At 43.5% G+C, this 27950-nt stretch overlaps 2 protein-coding genes across 7 annotated transcripts in view; one reads left to right on the forward strand and one right to left on the reverse strand.

Moving 5' to 3' along the window:
* The window catches only part of FAM20A (FAM20A, golgi associated secretory pathway pseudokinase), a 56618-nt gene extending 47322 nt beyond the window's left edge, over positions 1–9296 (forward strand). For 3 of the 4 annotated variants that reach the window (XM_021066715.1, XM_021066716.1, XM_005656933.3), the window contains exons 8-11: positions 552–661; positions 1398–1479; positions 1984–2043; positions 3344–9296. In XM_021066715.1, coding sequence (XP_020922374.1) covers positions 552–661; positions 1398–1479; positions 1984–2043; positions 3344–3608 — 517 coding nt within the window. In that variant the 3' untranslated portion in view covers positions 3609–9296. The other variant, XM_021066714.1, reaches the window with a different exon arrangement.
* PRKAR1A (protein kinase cAMP-dependent type I regulatory subunit alpha) lies at positions 8554–27700 on the reverse strand. 3 transcript variants are annotated; one of them, XM_005656932.3, is made up of 11 exons: positions 27256–27700; positions 23792–23971; positions 18581–18751; positions 17704–17795; positions 17201–17262; positions 16330–16376; positions 15516–15674; positions 13646–13706; positions 12410–12531; positions 11392–11473; positions 8554–11039 (listed from the first exon to the last, which is right to left on the reverse strand). In XM_005656932.3, exons 2-11 carry the CDS (start codon positions 23963–23965, stop codon positions 10867–10869), a joined length of 1143 nt encoding a protein of 380 aa, XP_005656989.1. In that variant the 5' UTR covers positions 23966–23971; positions 27256–27700; the 3' UTR covers positions 8554–10866.

The following is a 27950-nucleotide window of genomic DNA, read 5'->3' on the forward strand; positions in this document are numbered from 1 at the left end:
GCCCAGAGGAGTCCTCCGCTGATCCTAGTCCACTGAGTGCTGGGGTTCATCCACCCAGACACCCTAGTCGTGGAGGGAAGGGAAGTATCCAGGCGGGAACTTCAGGGGGGACCTGGCAGATCCTAAGGGACTCATGAAGGCTGAGGAAGAGCCCACTAGATGAAAGGGACCTGGGGGCTCTCCGTGCAGAGGGACTCATGCGACCGAGCAATGGCAGAGAATGGCTTGCCGGGAACAGCTCAGGAGGCTGCGGGTAGGGGCTGCAGGGGAGGCGGGCAAGGGACGGGGAGGAGGCAGCCTCCCCCCTCTGCCCGTCCATCCGGCGCCCAGAAGAGCAGACATAGGATGGGGCCCAGAACCTTCTTAGCACGTGGAGCCTGTAGCTCCCGTGTATCTTTGCCCAGGGTCCTCCTGGATGTAGCCGGCCACCGCGTGCAGGCTAAGGAGCTGCCACCAGCCCCGGGCAGGACCAGGGAGGCAGGGGTGAGGGTCCCCCGACCCCCTGCCATTGTCATGGCTTTTCCAGCTCCGGGCCTCCTTCTGCCCCTCAGGTGGGAGGTCAATCCGCTTTACTGCGACACAGTGAAGCAGGTCTACCCGCACAACAGCAGCAACCGGCTCCTCAACATCATCGACATGGCCATCTTCGACTTCCTGACAGGTGCGTGTCCGCGCGGGGAGCCCCGCAGAAGCGGGCTCTGCGGTCGGGCTGGGGCTCTGGGACCCCCGGCCGCCAGCTACAGCCTGGCCCACGCGGCAGAAGAGCCTCACGCCGTCCACAGGCTCAGACGTGGCAGAGGCCCCAGGGGACAGAACAGGCTCCCTCTCTGGAGGGGACATGGCTCCAAGGGCAGGCACACAGGCCTCGGACTGGAAGCTATCTGTTCCCTTTACCCTCCGAGTGAGCGGACCCGGGGTGGGGGGTCAGGTGCACAGTGAGAGTGTAGCGGTAGGAGGGCCTAGCAAAGGGACTGCCAAGCCTCTCGGGGACCGGGGGAAGCTCGGGACAAAGACAGGTGTGAAGGCAGCTGCCCCCACGCCTCCACCTAAAGTGGGACAGCAGCCACCCCAGCTTGCGCCCTCCGGGAGGCTCACTCCTCTGCGTTTCTAACAGCGGCAGCTGAGGCGCTGGGGCGAGGAAGGCAAAGCATCCCCAAGGAGCATTAAGAGATCAGCCAGGGGCCGCGGTGGCTGGGAAACGCCTCAGGTTGGCAAACAGCCCACATCAGGGTTGGTTGGTTTGGCGTCCTTCCCGCTCTGCACTTTCACCAGGAACCCTGGGGAAATGACAGCTCGAGGCCTGGGTTCAGGCTCCAGGCTCTGAACGGCTGGCAGGCCCACGCCTCGGGAGAACTCAGAGGTCCTGGCCCTGGCTCCACCGTCTCCCTCCTCCACAGGCAACATGGACCGGCACCACTACGAGATGTTCACCAAATTTGGGGATGATGGGTTCCTTATTCACCTCGACAACGCCAGAGGGTAAGCGCACCTCCTCTCCCGGCCGTACCCCATATGCAGTGGCTCAGGGGGTGCCGGGGCCCCAAGAATGAGGAGTCTCCGCTGTAGTGTCCCCTGCCTCCTGGCCCTCCTTGTTCCGCCCTCTCTGCTCTTGATCTTTGCTGAGTACCACGTGGTTCTCCTCCAGCCTAAGTGCGCATGTGAAAGAGACGGATGTTTTCTGTAATTTTCACTCTGTGGTTCACTCCGGGAGGCAAGCACATGACTCACCCTCAAGGTCCGGCCTTGGCCCCCCGCGGTGTGGGAATCAACGCATGAATGATGCCTTGGTTTTAACATCTTTGGACAGAGGCTTTTGGGACGTGATTGAGAAGGGCTGGCAAGGCGGCTGCATGATCCCTGGCATCTTTATCCCCAGCTGTGATTCAAGAAAAGGCAGCGGTGGAGGAGGAGGAGGAGATGTGAAGGGGGGAGGAAAGTGCTCGCCTCCCCCCCCCCCCCATGAAAGCCTGTTTCTCCTTCCAGGTTCGGGCGACACTCCCAGGACGAAATCTCCATCCTCTCACCGCTCTCCCAGTGCTGCCGGTGAGCTTTCAGTTCAGGGACAGGTCACAGTTGTGACACTTTGTCCTGCTGGCAACCAAGCTCCCAAGGTCTTAGGCAGTTTTCATTGGTCCAGGGCATGGGTGGGTAGGATGACAGGAATTAACCTCGTTTCTTATCCTACAACTACCGGATTTTCCCCAGCACACCTCACACCCTTTCATCTCTCAGCACGAGTGACTTCGCATGTCATCTTTCAGACCTTTCCATCGCCAGCTTTAATCTTTAACCCACTCTGATAACCACGCACTCGTGCAGAGCCTCAGTCTCTGCTGTGACTCATCGGCCCTCTGCTTTGCCTGGCACGAGCCTAAGTTCATATATATTCCCACTTGATCGCTGTCTCGGCAAAGTCCTGACTGAAGTCCCATCAAGTCACACCAGATTAAAAGGATGTGCTCGGCCCTCCATCTGGCCAGTGCTTCTCCAGAGATCCTCTAACCCGCTTCCATGCCTCTCTGGTGTTTCAGCCAGGCTGGTAGAAACTGTCTACCTGCTTAGCTGCAGCATCTATGGCTCGTCAGGAATATGGGGTTCACACGGAGCAAAACCGTCTCCATTTCCAGCTGGAAAACTCAAGAGCGGGGCCTGAAGTGACTTTCTTCACTTCCTGGGTTACCTTAAATGTCCCTCCCTCTCTTCGCCTCTCTCTGAGGAGGTCTGGCTAGGAGTTATGACAAAAGTTGGACAGTCAAGCTGCTTACACGTCAGAGTCCAAGTCAGAGTCCTACATAAAAAGAAGTTACAATCCTAAAGTCGAGATTGGGCCTACCCCACTTCCATCCCTGATTTTAGAATCTGACACAGAAAAATATTATAAAGTTGACCAGAAAAATAACTTGGAGTCCAACAGTATCTACAGCTTTTGAGGTGACAAACGTTTTCATCATTTCACCTACTGGAAATTTCTCTCGTTAGCTTTAAATCGCCTTGAAAAGGCAATAGACAGCGCTTCTGTTTTGATTCCCTTAGGAATATCAGGTGCCTGGGTCCAGCCTCACTAGGGTGCAGCATTACAGTTGTTAAGAAGAGTACAAACGGCTCAGCAGGACCAAAAGGCCACTGGACTAAAAGGCCACTGGCAAAGGACTGCAAAATACTGGATGTCACCTTTCAATCATTCCCTTTTCACCTGGTTTTCATAAAATGTGCCTGAGAAGACACTGGGGGAGAAGGCTCTCAGAACGTCAGCGCTCACAGCCGCTTGCGGGGAAAGAAGTAAGTTCACAGAGCTTTTTTCTTTACATTTACTTATATGGTTCCTGTGACTTTGTCCTTCCAGCATAAAAAGGAAGACACTTCTGCACCTGCAGCTGCTGGCCCAGGCCGACTACAGACTCAGCGACGTGATGCGGGAGTCGCTGCTGGAGGACCAGCTCACCCCCGTGCTCACAGAGCCCCACCTCCTGGCCCTGGATCGCAGGCTCCAGACCATCCTCAGGACAGTGGAGCGGTGCGTAGAGGCCCACGGAGAGCAGAGCGTCGTAGCCGGCGGCCCCGAGGAACAGCCAGCCCCGGACTCTGGCCGGGCCAACTTGGCAAGCTAGGGGCTGGACGAGTCGGACTTCAGACACTACACCTGGAGCCCGCGGGGGACTCTTGAGGGTGGGCCACTGCTTCCTCATGGCCCCCATGCAGGCTGGGGGTCCTAGGGCAGGAGCTCATGAAGCAGACAGGGCACTGGGATGATTCTAAAAGAACAAAAGTGGGATCCACTGGACTTTCCTCCTCGGTGCACTGCCTTGGCTTCCTCTTTCCCAGGAAGCTCTGCCTCATCGAGGCCACGGACCACCGGCAGAGCCCACTGGGAAATCTGGATACGGGTCCAGCCAGGCAGCCTAGTTCCCAGGAGAGAACATTAACTGTAACAAATAAAACTAAAGGACATCAGATGGACACCTCCAGATCTTTATTCCATTTACAAGAACAAATTCCCATCCAGATAAAACATCTGGCATCAACACACACACACACACACACACCCACTCCTAACTGGTAACTTCTAAACTGGTTCAAAGTAGACTTCACACTTTCTATTCATATTCCAATCATGGTGCCCCAATCTGAATACAATAATCCCGACTGACTAGCCAGTCTTAAAGTGATTTCTCAGAAACATTACGAGAGATAAAAATAACATAGGGATTTGCTCAGAAAATCAAAAAAGGGATGTTTCAGTCTGAAGAGTAAACATCAACTGAAAGAACATCAAGTACGTCAGAATTAGCATCCAGGAAAAACAAGGGTGGTCTTGAAGGGGGGGCTGCCTAAGAATGGGTCCAGCGGGTGCACTAAGCCTGGACCAAGGCAGGAGAAAAGCCAGGGCTGACCACAGCCCACCAACCACAATCCCCTTTCCCATAAGACCCAGGAATTGTCCCCCACTTGTCCCCAAGAGAAGCAGGGGCTATCTGGAGAAGTCTGACATGCTAGCTGCCCCTCACCTCAGCTGCTGATTCAAAAAGGACTAAATCAAGTTTATTCCACAAGACTCCCTAGAAAGCGGGTCTCTCAGGGATTTCCTGTCTTAATGGCCTGCTCCCTGCTGACCTGCTAATGTGTGAACAGGAGGCTTTGTTTCTCATTCCATAATCCATGTTTGTCTGAAAACACACATAATAGGAAGGCATTCACATTAATCAACAAGTAAAAATGGCTAATTTCACCAGATCGATGTTTTTAATAAAGGCCAGAGGCTCAAATACTAGTATAAGTGGGGTTGGAAGAAGCTGTCACTAATGTGGTTATCAGGTCAAGAACTAGAGAGGTCACCCAAGACGTCTGCAACGTGCCCAGAGAGAGCCCAAAGGGACATATTATAAAAATACTTCTGACCCCCTCCCATCAGTCCATTGCCCGGAACCTGTGTCTATGAGGGTAACATCGCTACCACTCATGGAGCTCTTACACATGTGAAAATCCACACACAGGTGTCTGGTCCTCCCGGGCATACAGACACAATCTCCTACCTCCAATGTACCTCCAAGAAAACTAAGGCTAAAATCACACCCACTTAATGATTCCAAACTATTCCGAGGCATTTTTTCCCCTGTAACACAAAAACCCAACACTACCTCTCTTAACCTTTTATGAAGTTGTATTTGTTTGCTTTAAAAAAAAAAAAAAAAAAAAGGAGTTCCTGTTGTGGCGCAGTGGTTAACGAATCCGACTAGGAACCATGAGGTTGTGGGTTCGGTCCCTGCCCTTGCTCAGTGGGTTCACGATCCGGCGTTGCCGTGAGCTGTGGTGTAGGTTGCAGATGCGGCTCGGATCCCGCGTTGCTGTGGCTCTGGCGTAGGCCGGTGGCTACAGCTCCGATTCGACCCCTAGCCTGGGAACCTCCATATGCCGAGGGAGCAGCCCAAGAAATAGCGACAACAACAACAAAGACAAAAAGACCAAAAAAAAAAAAAAACTTAGAAGAAACTTAATCTCAGAGACTTGCATTACTGCATTACTGAGGTGTCCTCCCTGCAGCTCAGGGTTTCCCGCTTCATAAACTGTTTCCCCCCTTCAAGCCAATATTTATTTCCCTTTGGAGGGAGGACCAGGTAATTACACAGAGAGAAACAAGAAAGATGTCGGCAGAGGTGTTCAAAGAACAGCACAAAATGGTGTGAAATTCCAAACTGCAGAGCCTCTGGAAGGTAAGTCCAGCTCCATCTCAAACCCAGCCTCTTGTGTGACAACACAGTCTGTTGTTTCTGCTGCTTTCAAATGGCTGATAATAAAAACGTTGGCATCCTTTTCAAACTGAGAGTAACAGGATGGACCTGGACCACAGTATGTCCGGTTCTGAGATTCCTTAGTATTCACCCATCTTACACATTCCATTATTTTTCACTAATACCAAAATTAAGAATCTACCATTTGTCAAAAATTTCATAAAACAAGACTCCAGTCTTAGAACTCTCCAGCGCTTCCAACATATTCATTTTGGACCTTTATTCAACTTTCCATGGCATAAAAGACTGTCTCCATGTGAAAACTTTTCACGTTTTCCTGTCAGTACTGCCGAGAGCAAACTCAGAAGGAAAGGAAATGGGACAGAACTGGAACTGCTGGAGAAGGGGGTTGGGAGGAATCCATTTAGCCTTCCCCAGAGTCAGGAAGACAAACGGAGTTGGAAGACTATACAAAGTATGGTTGACTGTCTTATCTGTGGTAGTTTTATAGTCCGTTAAATCAGCAAAGATAGTGAAGTAGCAGAGGCAGCCATCTGCCCCTGGAAGAAATACAGGATTGAGGTTCTTGTGAGCCCTGGTTACATATTTTGTCAACCAACTAATACATAAGCTTGTTCTATGTGTTACGGTGTGTTAAAGACGCCTTCTTTAACATCTATCACTGCTTCATTAACCCTGGCCAAGGGCACTGTAACTCCAGCCTGAGAGAACCTAGTCGCCACACTTATTTTCTCTAAAGACGCATCACAGGTTTCCTGCCCTTAGGAACCCCTAGCCAGGACTTCAGCCCTCCACCTTGGGGGCCGCTGTAAAGAGAGAGAAATCACCAACAGGAAGTACAAAAGCACAAAAAGGCGGCACTAGGCAGACCCCCCCTCCCCCGCCGCCACCCCCCAAAAAAGAGTAATCTGATCATAGCACGAAAGCTGGAACTAGAAGGCAGGGTGTCGCTGTGTCTGACCTCAGTGGGGCACACACATGTTGGGAGACTGTCTTTGCCACTCAGCTCAAGACCAGGAGTGACTCTGAAAACACTGCGAGTATTGATTTGGAGGTTATAAATAAATTTTAGCACATAGGCAAATTTGCAAAATTCGCGAATACAGCATCTGTGGATAATGATGTCAACTTCAACTCATTTTGAGGTTAACAAAGATGGCAACAAAAGCTCTCCACCTAGTGGTGACTTTGAAAACCACAAAGCTACTTAGGCTAAATTGGCAGAAATTTCACAAAATAAAAAAGTATACTCATTAGTGGTTCTGGTTTTAGGTAGTCAGGATGAAGTCACAGCTCTGAACCTATGTCAGTACACAAATTTTCACTTTGTATGTGCACAATAATACCGATTTCTATGTGAAATTCCATAGGGTCAGAAGGGAGAAATTTAAGATTCTTCCTTTCATATTCTCCTCTCTGCAATCTTTACTGTTGACTACGATGATGGCCACTTTGGGGCCACATTAAAATAGTGGTCTAGACATTGCTTCTCCATGCTGTCTTAGCCCATCTAGAAATACACCAGGGCCTCACAAAAATACAAAAAGCGTTCAGGGGAGTTCCCATTGTGGCTCAGCGGAAACGAACCTGACTGGTATCCATGAGGACACACGTTCGATCCCTCACCTCGCTCAGTGGGTGAAGGATCTGGCGTTGCATGAGCTGTGGTGTAGCGTAGCAGACATAGCTCAGATCGCACGCTGCCGTAGCTGTGATGTTAAGCCAGCAGCTGCTGCTCTGATTTGACCTCTAGCCTGGAAAGTCCATAAGCTGTAGGTGTGGCCCTGAAAACAAAACTTAACAAAAAAGCGTTCAGCTATTCATTTGTGGTTAGAGCTAAAGCAGTATTAAGAAAACGTACCACTTTGGAGTTCCTGTTGTGGCACAGCAGAAACGAATGTGACTAGGATCCATGAGGTTGCAGGTTCAATCCCTGGCCTCGCTCAGTGGGTTAAGGAGCCGGCATTCCGTGAGCTGTGGTGTAAGTCGCAGATGTGGCCTGGATTTGGCGTGGCTGTGGCTGTGGCATAGGCCAGCAACTATAGCTCCAATTTGACCCCTAGCCTGGGAACTTCCACACGCCATGAGTGCGGCCCTAAAAAAAAGCAAAAAGAAAAAGACAAAGATTAAAAAAAAAAAAAGAAAAAAAGGATTTTGTGTGAGCCAGTATTTTAGAGGGAAAATTAAACTACGTGCAAAATGTTCCGAGACCAGGATTACTGTATGTGGACAAAGCGCCTGTGTTACAACACAGAACATCTTCAACGATGTTCCAGACAAGACAACATTATCTCCACCTTCACTGAAGGACATAAAAAAATTACTTCAAATACGTTAATGAGTTCAATTTAATCACCCCATGCCTCAGAAATCTGAGGATTGGAAATGACTTAATATATACACATGATATAGAAGCGTACCTAAGTATATGAATGTATCTATTACATTTAAGTCAAAGAGTATGCTGACCTAGAAGTGATATTTCCCCATTAAGGCTGGGAAAGTTCCGAGGCCAGAGAACCAGTCTGGTTTCAATAAAAAGGAAATCTTTGGCTTTTGATTTAATCTTTTCTTTCCATTGCTCGGCAAACACATTTGCTACATCTCAATTGCCCTTTAAGGCTTTTTAGGTTCATTCTTTGACAAACTGAATTGGAAAACACTGAAAACAAACATACTACTCTTTCAAAACACTGACCCCTAATTCACTGTGAATTTTCATTCTTGCCCACCAGATTAGGAGTTTCTGGGGGAGAGAGGAAGGAGAAGAAAGGAGAAAGGAAAGAAAAACTGATTCGTTAAAGAATTAAATTATTTAATCTTTTTTATTACTTGGCCTACCATTAAGACAATCTATAACAAAAAGAATAGAGTATATTAGCACACACAGTATAATCAGACTAGTAACCAGGAAACAATACAAAATGGTCCTTTGGCCATCTATACTTTCTAAAGCAGATCTCAGAAATTCATTTACCAAGCCCAGAAATAATGACTTCTAAAGCCTTGACTATCAACTGAGACAAATGGTGCCAATCCTGATTTCTCACATATACTCAGATTGCACAAAGATAAAGCTTTAAATGCGATCACTTTTAAATTTAGTCTTAAATTTTCTTAGATTAAAAACTACAAAAGGGAGTAAACAGCAAGCCAAATGATTTAAGGGCAAAAATCATTTAGAAAGCATTACATGTATCTAAATATACAGGAACATGATTATATACATATATGAAACTGTGCAAATTTATGGCATTCTAAGTAATTCAGTTAAGTACAGTTTTGGCATTTAAACAAAGATCAAATCAAGCTTTAAGCTAATAGGGACATAATTTTTATTTTTAATCTTTTAAATATAAAAAGGCAGCTAAACACAAAATACAGATCAGAAAAATCCTCATTTAATATAGATTACTTTGAAAAATAAAAATTTTATAATAAGGTGGCTTTCTATCCCACATCAAAATGGAAATTAAACCTCTTTCTCTGATTTATACTTCAAACTTTGTAACAACCTAAAAACTGTTCCAATCTATGGAAAAAAAAAAATCTACCATGACCAATTTAAATAACCTGGAAAAGATTAGGAGAGAGGATTAATAATCAGAGCCAGTTATACACAAATGGAAAAAAATGCTTGCAGTCACTCCCAAATATAACCCTACATATGCTATAAATCACAATGCAAATAAAAGTGCCTACATTATGGAACTGTGAAATTTTGTTTAAAAAAATTACAATAATAAAAACAAAACAGGTATCATTGGTGCACATGGAATAATGTAACAACACGTAAGGTTGATAAGGCTGGAAAATACTGAAATACAGTTAAGACTCAAAACACAAGTGGACACAAAAATGTTTGCCAGAGAAATAAAACGCTGGATAGGAAAGCAGAACTTCTTCAGCTGGATGGCCTTTTAGACCCACAAACACAAGACACATCCTACCCCACCCCAACCCACTATCAATTCTAGTTGATATAAAAGGAGGGGAAAAGCTTAAACCAAAGTAAAAAAACTTCCCAAATCTTATGCCCCAATGAATTTAGCGGCATAAAGTTCCCAACACTGAACTCTGTCCAGCTGCCACTTCTCCCATTAGCAATACCACCTCCATTTTCCTGTTAGGACATTTAGTCTATCTGTTCCCAGCAAATCCAATCTCCTGGAATCAGTGTTTAACGAGCACAAGAGATTATTATCCTGGAGTCAACTGAAGGATATACATTAACCAAAAGCTTTAACAACCAAGAATACAGACTTCAAGTTCTTTTTCTCAATTCAGCAACTGATGATCAGTATTTGGCACTAGCTGGATAAATGAAGGTCTAATCAGAATTTATGAGCTGAGGCAGATGTATAGTAAAGTCACAATCCAGGATTTGCAGCCTATGATTTGGTGTCAAACTCAAAAAGCAGGTATAGATAGCCACACCTAAACATACTTCAGATTGTGAGGAAACATTAATAACAAATATAAACAAAATCAGGCATATCAGCTTGATAAATAAAAGTTCCTATTAAAAAGAAAAAAGAACTGAACAGTTCATATCCATCTGATCATTAGCAGAAAAGGGCATTTTCTCCACCCTTAAACTAGCTCAAATACAGGCAAATGTCTTTCTACAACACTAAGATTTTTCTCTATCTGTTATTCCTAATCCTCAGAGCTTAATGAGAAATCATTTATTTTATAAAGAAACACAGCATATATGGCCACAGTCTAAAATATGCTTATGATAACAGGAAAATTACGTCACTTACAAAAAAAATCTTGCACTGTTACATCATTACTCTATGGTAAATCACTTGGCACAGGGATCTGCCCTGACCAAGAAGCATGGCACGCACTGCCCAGGTTGAATACTAACACTGCACAAAGAGAAGCAGTAACAGCAAAGTCTCCATAGAATTCTTTCTATTTATTTAACTGTGTATGAGCACTCAGTTAATGCTCCAAAATAAAAACGGTGCAATAAAAGCAACTTTTAATATAAACTGACAAGAAGCTGCGATGCCAGTGGCCACGTGGTGCTGCAAAGAGGGACCAGAAAGCAGTCTGCATGAGTGAAGCATGGACTGGGGAGAAAAGAAGAGAGAGGCACAGGAGGCATATTTCAGACAGACAGTGACACAAAACTGTTGTACTGCTGGATGTTTCGTTTGAGGATATCTGAGCACGGGCCAAGAACACGTTCAAATCTAGGTCGGTCCAGCTTAACGCACTTCAACGGGCCACGAGCAACCACAGTGGCAGCGCGAGGACGATTCATCAGTAGTGCGATTTCGCCTGGAGAAGGGAAAAGGATGGGGTCAAGAGTAGGCTAACTTCCAAGGAAAACATTTTCTTAGAGGCGTACTTCCGATGAAAAAGGAAAAACCAGTATTTATTTCTCTTAATAACTTGGCACAGGCCCCACCACATCTGCACTTAAGAAAAAAAAGGAAACACAGATACAAGACAATCAATACGTTAATTATTAACTGAGTAGAGGTCAGAATCTCACACTGCTTCTCTGAGAGCCAAAAAACTAAAATAAAAAATAAAATTCAGGAGAAGAAAAAAGATTATGAAAAACGGACAGCTCATTGAGAAGTGACTTAAAAGAAACTATGTATTTACTGTGAGGAAATCCACATACCAAAATAATCAGAAGGCCCCAATCTTCCCACTTCAACAAACTCTTCGTTTTCTGAACGACGCTGTAGTACAGCAGCCGAACCCTATAATAAAACCACCAAGAAGCAAAATATACTAATACTTTCAAATCCAGGGTGGCATTTTAAACACTGCATGCAATTTTAGCTACTCTGCAGGGGGGGGGAAAAAAGATTCGGCAGTTATATCAAATCCTCTAAGCTCATGTGATAAAAGATGGCTCAAGAGTCACTGCATGGGCTTGACTCCTATTTTCCCAGCAGTCCCTGCCAGGGGGTGCTTCTCACCATGCCAAGGAACTTAAAAGGGTTCAAGCTCAGGTTAGCAAACTGTAGGAGGCCAAATCCAAGCTCACTCACTGCCTTTTTTAATAAGTAAAATTTTATAAGAATGACCTACTAATTCATTACATATCATCTATGGCTCCTTCCCACTATGAGAGAGCTGTGCAGAGTTAAGTCTGTGACTGCAACTTACAAAAGCCTAAATTATTTACCATTTGGCCTTTTACCAAAAGAGTTCTTTGAGCCCTGGTTGAAATAATACCCATTAGCTTCTACTGAGCCACATTCACAGAAAATCTGCCTTGTAGATCTCCTTGGTTGGCAAGAATACCTGCTATACATTTCCATGGACTGTGAAGATATAAAACATAATAGCCTTTAGAATTTAAATACTGGCCTTTGATCCTTGATTGCCAAATAGCCCAAATGCATGATTTTAACAATGCTGCAGGACACTCGCTATGCTAAATGGCTGGGTTTTGTTTGGCTTGTATGAGGAGGATTAATTTGAGTAGGTCAGAATTTAGCTATTACTTCATGAATAGTCAGAATTCTGACTCCAACTCATTTAAAATGTGGTTGCTTGGCAGAAAACCAAGCAACACCATTTCAAAGTGAATGATAATTTTTAAACAAAACTGTCAGATGATCTGAAAAACTGAAGCTATAAATCATAATCAGTATTCCCTTTAACCTCTCTCATGAAGAATCCTTTACCTCTAAAATAATGAAGAACTCGTCCCCTGGTTCTCCCTGCACCACAATCTTCTGTCCATCTTCAAACTGGACTGGTTCCAACGCATCAGCAACAGTAAGACGTTCCCACTTGTCCAGAGATTCTAAAAGGCAAAAAATCAAAAGAATTTCTCTACATTATTTGGTAATGCTAAAAATTTCAAAACAAAAAGTATAGTCAACCCAACAGCCATGCCCATTTAATACTCTAGGAGTGACTCAGATTAAACATGCTGCCTGTCTTCAACTACCTCTAGTCTCAACAAGATCTTCCTATTACTTAGAGATAACCCTCAGAGCCTTCCTCCAGGGGCCCAGTGGCCAGGTTAATTTACACCAACTACATCGAATGCTGAAGAAATAAAAAGCATGTAATCATTAAGTATTCCTAAAGACTGCCATCCATCTAAATATCAAACCTACAATTACAGGACCTAAAAGTAACAGTTCCAGAGATTCACAGAAATAACTCATCTATTTAAATCCTCAGTTCAATTTATTTACAAAGCCAACAAGAATAATTGGAAAATAACTTTCTTCTCCAAAGGCTAGTTAACTAATACCCAAGACACTAAGCCAATGCAACCATTTCAGAGAAAGGACAAACAAGGGCAAAAAAGTCAATTCACTTTAACGAAGCAATGGTTGAGGACTATTCCCTTATAAAAAGTGCCATTCCCCCCACCCCATGAAGAACGGCTTATAATAATGTCTCTAAGTCCACATAATGAAATACATAAAATTATCTCCCATTACCCGGCTTTCCTTTAAATTTCCCCACTTTTAGCATTTGTATCAGAGAAAGCCAGCAAATGACATCTAATCTTTCTAAAGAGGAAAAGAATTCTTGGAAATATTCACTTTGCTGAACCAATAAACTCAATGATGGAGCAGCAGAGACAGAAGTCAAAAGGGGACTAACTGTGAATGTCCAGTCAGGAAGAGGAGACTTTCAGCCTTTCTGTCGCTCTGGAATGAGCAGCACTTATTTCCATCTAAGAGGTTTGTCATATACTAGCAAATTAAACATACTTCAAAATTACTTTCTCACTTGGCCAAACTTTAACTCTGCAATCCATATGCTTTTCATTACTATTAACACCAACAAATAAAGAGTCCTTAACTGGAGTAACCTTTAGGAAATACAATCAGTTATCCTCCTCAAGCATTACTAACACTTCAGTTTGACAATTCTCCATGCAATCTGCCGGCACTCACCTAAAATAGACACTTTACTAAGAAACTCCTCATACATCTTCCGCTTTCTCAGCGTGCTTCCCTATAAATGAAAAATGTTAAGAAAGTCGTATCTTTAAAACGTGTAAATCATATACTGCTGTAGAGTAAGAAATACTGTTTCAAGTAAATTAACAACAACAGAGAAGTCAAAGCTTGCTGCTGATGCTTCTTGATACATGATTGTTCTCTTTATGTTGAAGACGGTCAGTTTTGTTCAGTTCAATAAAAAGTCAGTAACTTGCTTCTAAAATGAACACCAGGTATACGTCCAAAGAACACACTAATTAGCAAAATGTCAAAACAAGCAAATAGGAGTTCCCGTCGTGGCGCAGCGGTTAACGAATCCGACTAGGAACCATGAGGTTGTGGGTTCGGTCCCTGCCCTTGCTCAGTGGGTTAACGATCCGGCGTTGCCGTGAGCTGTGGTGTAGGTTGCAGACGCGGCTCGGATCCCACATTGCTGTGGCTCTGGTGTAGGCCGGTGGCTACAGCTCCGATTGGACCCCTAGCCTGGGAACCTCCATATGCCGCGGGAGCGGCCCAAGAAATAGCAACAACAACAATAACAAAAAAAGACAAAAAGACAAAAAAAAAAAACAAGCAAATAATCAGTAGCCCCCCCCCCAAAAAAACCAACTAATATATGTAACTATAGCTGAATATATTTCCAACCCAGGGTCCTTTTGCACAACCCCAATCCACCACAGAGGGTAGGAAATAAATTCATTACCCTATAAACAAGAGCCCCCACCCTCACCCAAAAAATAAAAAAAGTGCCATAACCCCAAACTAAACCAAAATATCTTAGCTGCAAGGTTTGTTCAATATATCTGGGAGAAAGAAAAGGAAGAAACATACAGTTCCTCCACAATAAACACTCCTTACACAGTAAACTGCCTTGGCAATTTTTAAGTTTCTGTACTTATAAATGCATACATATTTTTATATATTATTTACTTTATATTTATTCTGTATTATATATCTATTGGGATATCTCCACCCTCCCAAAACAGAAAACTTTCTAGGTACATCCAACTGCATACTGCCAAAGAGCCATGTAAGTTCTACACAAATTTAAGAAAGTCATTTATGATGACTAACGCTATTAGCTGAGTCTTAAACATGCAAGCTACTCCATAAACTTGTCACAAAGTTCTCAAAAAGTCTAATTAGATCACCAGAATGTTCCAATGGTTTTATTACTTTGTTTATTCCTTTTCAGTGCTAGGAGGCATCATTTGCATCACTGATAACCTCATTTCAGTTTAGAGAAGCTTAAATACCTTCATGCACTCAGAAGCAGCACTTGTAGGCCCTCTGTAATGTGTAAAGATTAGGTAAGTGAAGTTGCACTGATTGACATATGGAGAGATTTCCAAACATAAGCTGACCACTGTATTCGTTTCCCGTTATTTCCGGCTGGTTTTGTTCTAAATGATCACTGCCTCAAATGGTACGATGAATAATGCCAAGTTTGGTTTAATGCAAAGCATTCGATCATTGAAAGTGAAAAATACTCTCATTTTAATGTGGTGGTATTATTATTTATTTTTCCTTTAGGGCCACACCTGCAGCATATGGAAGTTCCCAAGCTAGGGATCGAATGGGAGCTGCAGGCCTACGCCACGGCCACAGCAATGCCAGATCCAAGCCATGCCTGTGACCGACACCATGGCTCACAGCAACGCCAGATCCTTAACCCACTGAGCTGAGCTGAGCCAGGGATGGAACCCGCAGCCTCATAGATACTAGTTGGCCACTGAGCTGCAACGGGAACTCCAGGTATTATTTAAACATTAGTTACAGAGACTGGATTGTGAGTCACACTCCCAAAACCATGATGTCTTACCATAAGGATTCTTCTGTAGCTGTCTCGGTCAATACCCCACAATTTCACATTTGTCTTTGCCTTGACAGTGGCTGCTCTAGGTGTACCATAAATCAGAGCAAGTTCTCCAAAGCTTCCTCCTTCCCCAACACTGGTTGCCCACTCATTGTTGACGTAGACCTAAAATACAAATACACTGGGTTTTGTTTTTTTTTTTACATACACAAAAACGCTAAGTATTAAAAACCTACAAGCCTTTTTAAGACATCACAATCCTGAGCTTTGTTTTAAAAAATAGAATATGTTAAGTTTTTGCTACACAGAGCAAGACAGCTGACTTCTGACAATGAGTTAAATAAATTCAGAGTGTCTCTGTACCTGGCTCAATCATCTGATAAGAAAAAGGTACAACCAAGGCAAAAGAATGAACAAAGCATTAATAATTGTACATATTTACAGAACACTGTGCCAGGCACTGGGCTAAGCATTTTATGTGCAGGAGGCACTGAGTTTTCCACTAACCTTATGGGAGCAACCAGACTTAAAATCAAGAAAGACATACCAAGTCTCCCGGCTAATGGCCAGTCTAGACTCTCCCTTAAACTTGTCTGACTCCACTGCATGCACACGTGCCTTAACCACTAATCTAGCAGAAGTTCTGAACTGCTTATCTAGCTACAGAAATTACCTTTAGAAAGTCTGTGTCATTAAATTATTTGGCAAAAGGAATTTAAACATATAAGGGTGTAAAAGCCCTTCAAAAACTCTTAGAAGCAATAAATAACAAGTTGATTTTTAAGATCATCAATGTATTTTTACTACTATTAAATCTTACATCCATCTCTCCTTGATCAATCACATAGAAGTTATCCCCTTCATCACCTAAAAGTGAGGAGAGTAAAAAAGATAGAAGTATGTTATCAATCAAAGAAGTACAAATCAAAACCACTGAATTAATATAATGAATTTATTTTACTGAGGTGCTGTGAAAAGGAGTATATTACCAATTAATACAACACAATCTTACAGGTAAAAAAATCCATTAATATTTTTTAAAAGTCGTAAGTGATAAAGTTTTTAGTCATCTCATGGTGAAGAATGCCTCTGAAAAATAACTTAAAAAAAGCAACCCACGTGTGTGTATAAAGATATTAGCTACTATGCCATCTATAATAAGACAAGAAAACAACTAAAATAGTAAATAACAAAATATCAGATTGTCACTAAACAAGAAAATTTATGGATTATGAAAACCCTTGAAAATATCAATAGTAAAAAAGAGAGGACACCCAAAATATGAGATTCTTGTTTACAGAGGTGGACAAAGAGGTAAGAATCAGTAGAAGGTAGAGAACTTTATAAAGAGATGGGCTAAATGATGATGAATTTAAGTATTTTGCTGATTTCCTACGTTTACTTTTTAAGTGGTTAATAATATAAAGGACATACGAAATATGTGTGGTTCTGGAATTCCATACAAAGTAAAAATGCATGCTTTTCCTTTAACAGTTACTATTAAAAAAACGGTGTCAGATTCTAGGGAAGTATTAGTCCCTTAGGCACAGTGTGCCTTTTAGCTCAGAAGAGCTTAATTAAAAAAATAAATAGGAAAACCCAATAGAATAAAAGAAGGAAAATAGTGGGCTTAAAGAGGAAAACACATTTTAATAATGATACTGCATGCCATTAAGAGCAATAACTCTTACCTTGCTGAATAACAGTCTCTCCAGCAATAAAGGAAACCGGAAACATGGCATCAAAAATATCACTGCAAGGGCAGAAGGCCTCGGGTTACATTTCATGTGCCTCTTCTATGGATTTCAAATATTAACCTTAGAATTAAAGCTCCCACAGAGTTCCATTTGTGGCTCAGTGGAAATGAATCCAACTAGTATCCATGAGGATTTGGGTTCACTCCCTGGCCTTGCTCAGTGGGTTAAGGATCTGGCACTGCCTCAAGTTGTGATGCAGGTCGCAAACACAGCTCGGAGGCCGTGTTGCTATGGCTGTGTTGTAGGCTGGCAGCTGCAGCTCCAATTCAACCCCTAGCCTGGGAACTTCCATATGCCATGACTGTAGCCCTAAAAAGCAAAGCTTCCAGATTTTCAGTCATCAAGAAAATGATTATTAGGAGCCTTAAAACTTGCAACAATGATAAGACTGGTTTGGGATTGCAGCTGTACTGGAAAAACAAAGAACCTATACCTACCTTCTCTCATTATCATCAAGATGTGAAAACAGTACATTCTTTTCAATGGCTTTAGCTAAAGCAGCCATTGTCTTATAATCTTTTGGTATAACCTAAGAAAGAATAGAAAGTAAAATGATAATCCCACAAACCAAAACCACTTCATATCTGCAACCCACATTTCAATTAAATTCAAGCTACCTTAAGGCATTGAAACAAGACTGCTTTGAGTTAAATATTTTCAACATAACATTCTTACACTATTTTTGATCCAGAGTACCCAACAAATATCGACCAATTCATCCCCTTTGCCTACAACTAGGCCTGTATTTAAAGATAGGCATTTGGATCCTAGTCATCAACTAAAGAAACAAAACAGAAACTCCTTGCCCAAGGTCATTATTGAGGCAAAAATAAGCATTTTATGACAATCATTTTTTAAACTATGACCACATATTAGTTTCACAACCTTTTGCCAGCACAATTCCCTTCCCCTTCAGGCTAACGGGACAACTCAAAATAGGAAACTGGCTCTAAGGAAGAGCCAACTGATATCAATGAAACTTACAGGCTAAAAGGTTAAAAGCCATAATATAACTTATAGGATGTCAGAAAAATAACACCACAATTCAAGAGAGAAAAGGAACGCTGCCTGCTCTTCTACTACAAAACATGGAAAAGAAAATCCCCTAAATGCAATTATTCACTGTTTTATAATTACCATTACATTGTTTCCTAGGATGGCATGTATTATAGAAAGCTGTTCCCAGGGCCCAGGAACTACACAGGGCCTGTCTGTGTTTCACTATTTGAAATAGCATATGTATTCATCACAGGAAACTAGAGGACTACCTCATGGGTCCCCAAAAATTTCCTCAACGTTAAGCTATCAAACTACCTTTCTAACATATGATGCAGCATCTTCCTCCGTATAGACCTCAGCACTGATAGCACCTCGTCGCCTTCGGCCCTTTACCACTGGGTTGGGTGGAGGAGGAGAGATTTCATCCTCCCTCGAGTCTGCCCGGGCACTTGCTTTCTGCAGATTCTGGATCTGCTTTGCCTCCTCCTGAAAAAAAATCATCAGTTTATAAAATGACACCATTTAGCATATAAAGCTGGTATTCTCATATTCCAATGACAGTCCTTCTCAGTTGCTTCCAATCTTTCCTTCTATACAGGCGCGAAAGTTAAGGGGGAAAGGCCAATTACAAATGGGAAAAAATGGAGAGCTGTTTTGAAAAGAAATACTCTGGGGAGTTCCCGCTGTGGTACAGTGGGTTAAGGATCCAGCATTGCCACAGCTGTGCTGCAGGTCAAAGCTGCAGCTCAGATTCAACCCCTGGCCAGGGAACTTCCATATGCTGTGAGTATGCCCACAAAAGAAAAAAAAGAAATACTCTGAAAGGACTATGCTGTTTCTCAGCTGATAACAGATGCCACCGACATTCACTAAAAAACAAAGCCATTGGAATAAGGGCACATAACATGCAAGTAAAAAACATACACCCTTGTTAATAACATATCAAGAATGATGTATAATGCCCTCAATAGTAATAAACTATAAAACGAAATCCTGGGAAATTAGTGTGAGACCCCTGCCCCACCACACCCAAGAATGTCACCTAGGAATAACCACTCGGGCACAGCAATGTGACGTAACAATGTCTATAGTATTGCTTATTGCATCAACTCAATATGTATCCTCTGGATCTGCCAAGCCGAGTCTACACTAGGCCAGGGGAATGTAAAACCCAATAGGTGAGAATTCTGAGTCTGGGAGTTCCCGTCGTGGTGCAGTGGTTAACGAATCTGACTAGGAACCATGAGGTTGCAGGTTCGATCCCTGCCCTTGCTCAGTGAGTGGGTTAACAATCTGGCGTTGCCGTGAGCTGTGGTGTAGGTTGCAGGCGAGGCTCAGATCCCGCGCTGCTGTGGCTCTGGTGTAGGCCAGTGGCTACAGCTCCGATTAGACCCCTAGCCTGGGAACCTCCATATGCCGCGGGAGCGGCCCAAGAAATGGCAAAAAGACAAAAAAAAAAAAAAAAAAAAAAAAAAGAATTCTGAGTCTGTAGAACACATATTCTAGCTGGAGTCTCAGATACAAACCAATGATGACATGTGATGGTAACCGAGAATGTAACTAAGATCAGATATAACCATACTTCTTCAAAAGCTCGAAGTGTTCTTTATTGTCAGGGTTGACATTTGAAGTTAAAACAAGGAAAACAAGTTTACTGGCTTTAAAAAAACTTGGCTGCAGTAAAAAATGAGTTATGCCTGACATAAAACCAGCAAGAAAAAAGCCAAGAATGGTTATCTATTACTTTCTCACTCATTTGACTCATTCTCCACTATTTTTCTAAACCATCTTTCAAACACTAAATGAACTCAGCATTTACTAACTTTTTCTGAACATTTTTTATAAAAAAAGAAATTAAAATGTCGACTCTTTCTCCTGCATTGTACTCAGCTCTGCATTTTGCATCAAGACAAATAAAAGAATAAATAAATACAGTAAGAAAAGTCTAGAATGATAACCATCAAGGTATTAATAGGGTTTACTTCTATTAGCAGACTCATACCTGCTCTTTATTTTTTTTATTTTTGGGGGAGGGAGTTGTCTTTATTTTTCTCCTATCTCCAGATTTTCTAATTTTCATTTAAAAACACAATGAGAAGAGCCTATAACAAAAATAACTTCAATATATTTGCATACTAAGTTACAAATCCACTTACCTGTTGACCAAATAATCCAATAATTCTACTACCAGGAATTTTTTCTAAAATATGCAAGTAAGTGAAATGTCAGATATACAAAGTTACTCCATTAGATCATTGTTTCCAAAACAACAAAATGGTCATCCATACGGTGCCTAAGTAAACTGCAGTAGATCTATACAACGGAATACCATGCACACACTGGATAGAATATGATGGACGTGAATTTGTAAATGCCCATATAGTATCTGTGGAACACTGGCTGCATGCCAAGAAGACAAATGGAGTTAGAAAAAGACCTTTTACTGTTGTACTCTTCTGTACCTGCAGCATTTTGAACCATGCACAAATATATAACCAATTTATTATTTAAAAATACATTTTTAAAGAAAACTCACTCATTTTCATTCTGGTAATTCCAATAGCAGGTAAGGTTTTCCCATTCCATATTAACAGAGAACTTTAAAACTTAAGTCTCCCCAAAGCTTAAAGTTCAAGAGTACAATTTAAGTGCAAATTCTATCCCCAAACTTGTCACTGATATTTCACAAAAATTTCATGAAAAATTTCACAAGCAACATCTCATTTGGAACTATCTTCTATCTCAATGAATTTTTAACATAATTTTGAAGTACCAAAAGCATTTTAACAGTTTCATGGATCTTTGTCTTTAAGAGCAATCACACATAACCTGATCCTGATGACTCAGTACCATTACATCAATTTCGATTACGTTATCATGACATATTTTTATATCCTTTTTCTTGCTGTTTTCATTCTTTGGTCAGTCTCCTCCTGCCTCAGTTCTCTCACTCATTAAAACAAAAGAGCTCCTCCCAGTCCACCTACTTGTCATTAGGTTCTAGAGTTTCAGGTTCAGATTCTGTTCCCACCAACCTACTTAATATGTTTTCAACAATTACTATTTGTTCCCTCCCTGCCTTTCCATTCTTCCTTGTAGTGAGGTAAACGTCCCATCCCACTGACTTGGGGCTTGGTGTGTGGCTTGTTCTTCCGGCCATGGAACATATGTGGACATGTCATACCATGTCCCACTTGTGAGGTTTGGTCCTGGCCCCTCTGACTTGAGAATGTACTTTGTGAAGAGGCTGCTCCTTCCACTCAACCCCAGAACAAAACAAGCAGAGCTAAGAGAAGATGCCCTGAGCCTGGAAGAGCTGCAAAGGACCAAGAAATTAAGACTTCTGTAGTAAACCACTGAAATTTGAGGGTCGTATGGTGCTGCAACAAAAGCTACTACCCTGTATGATCATAGCCAAGTTATTTGATTTCTCTTAGTTTTCCCTACTACCTCTGTAAAATGGTGATAATCACCAGCCTCACACATCTGAAATAATGAGTATGTATGTACCTACGTACAAATGTGAAGTGCTCACACAGTGCCTGACACGTAGGACACACTCCATGGTCAGGTTATTAAAATGCTTCTAATCTATCAGACAGGCAAGGTTTATACATATACATACACACACACACACACACACACACACACACACACGGGGATTCAAATTACAATTAACAGTCTACAATAAAAGTAGACACTTTCAATGAACCAACTGTAAGAGTTTTGGGTACATTCCTTATTGCTCAGTTGAGGGTACCAGAAACATGATTCCTGGTCAACGTGGGGAAGAAGGTGACAAGAGTGTGACTATATTTTCAGATATACAACCTAACACCTAATGCCCAGAACAATGACCTGTTGCAAAGCTGAAAACCTAGTTATTTGCAAGTCCAGAGAACCATATATAACGCTGGCTAAAAAAATGTAGGCAAGTGAACAAAGATCCTTGAATTACAGGAAAAAGTGTGTTAAGCTATGACTCATCAAGAAGCCAACACACATTAAATCTAAAAAAGCCATGTGCAAAGAAACTACTTTTATGATCATGTCTTGTTTTCTCCTTGCTTAGTGCCTAAACAGGGCTATGAAAGTACAGCTCTGAAATGAGCACCACGCACTCAACACTCCCTATAAAAAGACACACACCTAATGTCTCACCAACTTCATCCCCTCATTGGATGGTTTCTACTCATGTCCAAAGAGGGATCACCTTTCAGTGACCCATTTCATAGCTAGATCTCCAGGAACGCACTTTACTTCAAGACAGGGAAGGTCCAAAGCAGCCTGGGTCCATGGCATTTCACTATAGGAAACTGCTTAAGTAAGAGAAAACCAGAATTTCTACCATAATTTCGAGACAGCAAGGGGACATTCATAAGGACTAGTTAGTTTTTTGACATTTTTAATTATTCTAATCATCATACTAGACACCAATTTTAACAAACAGCTTTTCAAGAAAAAAGCAGAAAATGCCTGATCAGAGCCATCCAAACATTTTTAAACCTTAGTAAAACAGATTCTTTTACTAACAAATTATGCTGACTGAGAAACTGTCCAAACCAACAGGGCATATTACCTCAGTACAAGTGGATAATTAATAATCATATACCTAAAAAAATGCCTCTCAACTGGTTCATAATCATTATGAACCACATCAAAACTTCAATACACATAAGAAAACCTGTAAATTTACCAATGAATTTCAAAAGTAAATCAACCTACTCAAAACATTTAACGATCCAAACTTTCTCATTCATCATTTTTTGAGGGACGGGAACTGAAGTATTGGCCTTGGTGAAAAATGATCATTTTGCTTAGAAAAGCACATACTATACAGGCACAGGTCCCACTGACATACGTGCAATGAGGATGAACAACAAAGACTAAAAACTGATCTCATTTTTTTCTCAAGAGGAAACAAGTGCATATCAAAACTGTAAACAAAGCAAAGCTTGGACAATCATCAGTCTTGACATCTCTGCTCTCGAGTGGGTTCAGCTGAAACATATTAATAAGTAAAACACACTTCACTAATTCAGAGTTTCTGATATATCAGTCACAAGCTAGACTCAAATGTTCCATTACAGTGATTTCAAAAGGTGGGCTAAAGCTTTTACATTTACTTGCTTTGTTGAAGAAAAAAAGCATCAAGTATTTTCAAGTACTGTAGAATTTCTCGCTTTATACAACTGCTGTACTACTTCTGATCCATGTATCCAGTTATTTTATTTATATCAGTTTTATATATTAATTAAAACAGTTACAAGGAACTCTATAGGAAACTCTGTTAGCCAAGTAAACTTAGTACACAGTGTGTTTTGATAAATTCTGATTACAAAGTTAAAAATTACTAAAACATATTGACTGCATTTCTCTTCTAAAGTTCTATTTTAGATTATCAGTATAAACTATTATTTGGTCAGAACATCTTTTCTTCCAAAAGATACAAACACATGACATCCTGCAGCACTACATTTAAAAATTGTCAGGGTCAGCTCCTCCTCTCCCCCCATTTATTTTTACCTTCTCCAACCTCTCGAAGTATTCCCTGAGGAATGCCATGGGTCTCTCGGGCCGCGCAGTGCACAACTGCACGATAGAATCCTTGAGCAGGGCCTGAATGTTGTGCTTCTGGACGTAGAGCTCACATTCCCGGAGGCTACGCTCCTCCTCACTGGCGGTGCTGCCAGACGCCATGGTTCCCTACAGGAAAAACACACAGATGCTTTGTGAAAAACCCTTCATAAAGAGCAAACCCCAGTTTGGCCTTTGACTTAACAAATTCACTAGGCAACTGATTCACAGCGCATTTTTTTCCTAGGTGGTTTTTTTGTTTGTTTGTGTTTAAACTGGGAGGTGAGAGCTAGGGAGTAAAACACGAAGAGAAACAGCATTCTCTCAAAGAAGTGTTTCATTTAGGTCCTGCTGCACAGGATCTTGGCTCCGCAGGCAGCAACAGTAAAAGGCTCAGCTCCCAGGAGGAAGTAGGAGCCACTATCCCCTGCAGAGGCGGGGTGCTGAGGAGTCAAGCCCTTAAGGGAATTTCATTCAGTTCTCCTCCTGCAAAAGAAATCATGATGACGTGGGAAGTGTGTAAATGGTAAACAGGACAGAGAATTACAAGGGCACACGAGGCAGCTCTAAGCGAAAGCAAGTAAGCACAACGAAGAACATCTGACATGCACTATACGTAAACCCATATCCCAGGGGAGTGTCCTAATACCACTCAGCACACCACTGGAGCAAAGGCTCTAATGAGCCAACTACCACCAACGTAATCAAAAAATTTTTAAACACAAAAGAAATCCCAGATGAGTTTTAAAAGCAATCTTTCATTCCAGACTCTTTTTTACCAGATTCCAGACCCAGATGACAACACACTTACTGGTAAGAGGGAAAAATCCTTACTAGAACACACACACCAAGTAAACGATAAAAGATTTGGACTGGAAGATATCAAAACATTTTCTTCGTCTGGACAGGAAAATGTTAAAACATGCTAAGTCTTAAACTCACATGAAGATTCAATAGATAAATTGCATTTAGAGAATTTTAGAAGGTTCATCAAACTACCTTGATGTAAAGTAAGATAAACAGAATTATAATGGGCAGCTATTCCTACCCTGGAATTAAAAGTTATAACTACAGAGTCATGACACTGTTTCCCTTCCAACTCCTAATTATCAAGGAACTAAGATTAGAAGAAAAAGCAGATCCCCTCCACTCTGCAACTGAATTCAATACCAATCAGTCTTTTCCAAATATAATGCACACAAAACCACTGAGATGAAACTATGTTTAAAAGGAAAAAGAAACACCAGAGTAAAGAGCTAAAGGGCTAAACTGTTACTCATTTTGTTTTGACAACTTTCATCATAAAGGTCAATAACAGTAGACTAATTAACAGACCATGACAAAGTCTGTAGCTCCCTGAGGAGCACATAAATTACAAGTCATAGAAAAAGAACCATGATACTTGAGAAATAAACACTCCAAAACACAAAAATGTTCCGTGACCCTAGGATAGATTTATACCAGCCACTTTTCCAGCTCAGACAGCCAGACTGAGAATCCACTTCAATAGAATTTTCTGCATTTGAAAAAATACTGAAAACCCCCAAGAACAATGATAAATCACATCTTTTTATGCTTCAAAACATTCAGGCATGTTTCAGGAATATCAATACATGTATTCATGTATTCATTTAACCAGACAAATCACTCAGATCAAGTCTGTAGTAGAAATGAGAGAACTGGGTCTAAGAGGTGAAATGGGTTTTTTGTTCGCAATGTATTAAAAAGACCAAAAAGACGACATTGGAAATAAGATCACATATTAACAAAAATGTCCCAGGATTTATGCCGTCTCCGTGTGAAGCCCTGAATATCCATAATTTATGGTCTTAATACTTTTAATTGAATACAACCTACATTAATTCTGTACTTGTACTTAATTTTAAGAGCCTAACAATTTAGCTTTAGCTTCCCTCGCCATCCAATTATTGCACTGCTTTAAAACGTGCACTGCATCGTCTCTACAAATCAGAACACACTCAGATTCTTTCTTTTCAAAATTCGGTTGTGATAAAACGCAGCTTCAAAACGATTACGTGCGAGGAAATATTGATAACGCTCTGAGAAACTTGCTGATTCAGACCGCAGACCCTCAGACCAGCCAGGAACACCTCCTTGGGGTCATCCCGAGGGAGTGTTAGCTTTCCTTCCTCTGAGAAAAACACCAACCTCCTAGGAACCTCTCAAGTAGTTAAGTCTTTTGGCATCGCGTCTGCACTGAGCTGGAGGGGTTAATAGGTACCGCATATTTTTCGAGAGGAAGGACAGGAAAAGTGCCCTTCTCTTATGCCACAGTCATGGCCACAAAATGAAGAGGCCGACCCTTCATCCTACGCTAGTCGGAAGGCCACAGTGGTGGCAAGGAGATCTCGGGGGGGGGGGGGGAGCGACGGGGGGGAATCGGGAAAGGGAGGGAGGTGAAAGGGGACAAAAGGAAATTCAGGAGCCAGGCCAGCATCATCGTGGGGGCGGTAATCTCAGAAAGGAGAGGAAAAGCGATTGCGGGAGATGACAAGGAAGAGAACGGGGAAGAGGAAAACAAGAGCTGCCTAGTCTCAAGACAGGCCAGAAACGGTGGAGGGGACGCGCGGGGGCGGGGGGGGGACGACGGCGGATTCCGGGGAAATCAAGCCGTTGTCCTTCAGGAAATGGGGGAGGGCGAGCGCGAAGGCCGCGGCGCGCGGGGGCGGAGGCGGCGGGGGCGCGATGGCCGCCGAGGCCCGGGGGCCCGAAGGCCGCGGAGTGGGGGAGTGAGCGGGAGCAGGGTGGCTGGGAAGCCCTGCTCCGGAGCAGACGCCCGGGAGGCCTTGGAGGTGCAGACTCCCGGCCGGGGGCGCGGCCCCGGGCGCGAGGCCTGCGGGGAGGCGCCCGCCGGGGAGGGGCAGGGGGTGCGGCCGTCCCCCTGCAGGTCGCTCCCCGTGACGCCATCTTGGATCGGTCCAGCGCCCCCAAACGGGCGGCGGGGCGGCGAAGCTGGCCGCACTGAGGCCCTCCGCCGACCCCACTCACCTGGGGACAGACGGCGGCGGGCACGGGATTACCGGTGTGAGGTGACGGCTTGCTGAGCTCCCTCAGCGTTTCCCTCCCAGCCCGGCTGCACACAGCGATAGCGGCTCCGCGGCGACTCCACCGGAAACGGCTAGCCACAGCCAATCAACGCCCGGCTGCTGACGTCAATGCGCCTCGCTCTGGCCAGAGCCGTTGCCTTGGCAACCTTAAAGGTGCAGCGGGGCCCCGTCCGCCCCCGCCGCTCCTTGAAGGACCCTCGCCTCTCCTCTCTAGGAGCGTTCCTTTTCTGCTTTTTTGTCTTACATCGTCCCTCATCTGCACCCTTTCCCCACGCTTGCCTTTTGTCTCTCCCCCACTCTCTCTAGCCTGGGGCTCTCCTCCTCTGTTCACCTGCCGCCCCTTACCTGTTCCTCTCTGGACGCCTCAGGTCCCCTTTATTCTTCTGCTCTTCGCTCCTTCTCTGAGCGACTATCGGGAGCTCCCCTCTCCTCCTCCTCTTCTCTCTTCTCCTCCCACCCTCACTCCTACCTCCCTCGCCGCCTCGGCCTTTTCTCCCTCCCCTCAACCCCCTTCCCCCACCCAGGCCAGCCCACTTAGGGAGTCTCGGATGACAGGTGGGCGACTCCGCCCAGTGGCCCCTGCCGGAGGGGGACGTTGGGCGGGGGAGGGGAGATTCCAGCCGTTTCCAGGCCCAGGAGGAGGTGGCCGCCCCCGGCGGATCCGCAGCAGCTGCGCCACTGGCCAAACGCGGGCGGATGCCGAGATGCGCACGCCCCGCCGCGCATCCTGTGCTCCGCCAGCACCGCGCGGGCCTCCGGCCTCCGGCCCGCCATCCGGTCCAGGAAATCTGAGCCCCGCCAACTGTCTGCTTGGCAGATAGGACTGCTCTCCCCTCCCGGGGTGCTGTCGTCAGTGGAGGCCACCCAGGCCCCATGGGCACAAAATGCTGGAAAGGACTTTGTCAAGGTCCAAGAGAGGCCTGAGTCTTTCTAGAACCTGAAATGCCCCCCATCCTCGCACCTGACCCCGCACGGTGAGAAGTACAAAAGTGCAGATGGGCACAAACCCTCCATGACCACACAAGAAATCTCAACTGCCC

This window comes from Sus scrofa, chromosome 12 (genome assembly GCF_000003025.6).
Source record: "Sus scrofa isolate TJ Tabasco breed Duroc chromosome 12, Sscrofa11.1, whole genome shotgun sequence".
Taxonomy (NCBI): domain Eukaryota; kingdom Metazoa; phylum Chordata; class Mammalia; order Artiodactyla; family Suidae; genus Sus; species Sus scrofa.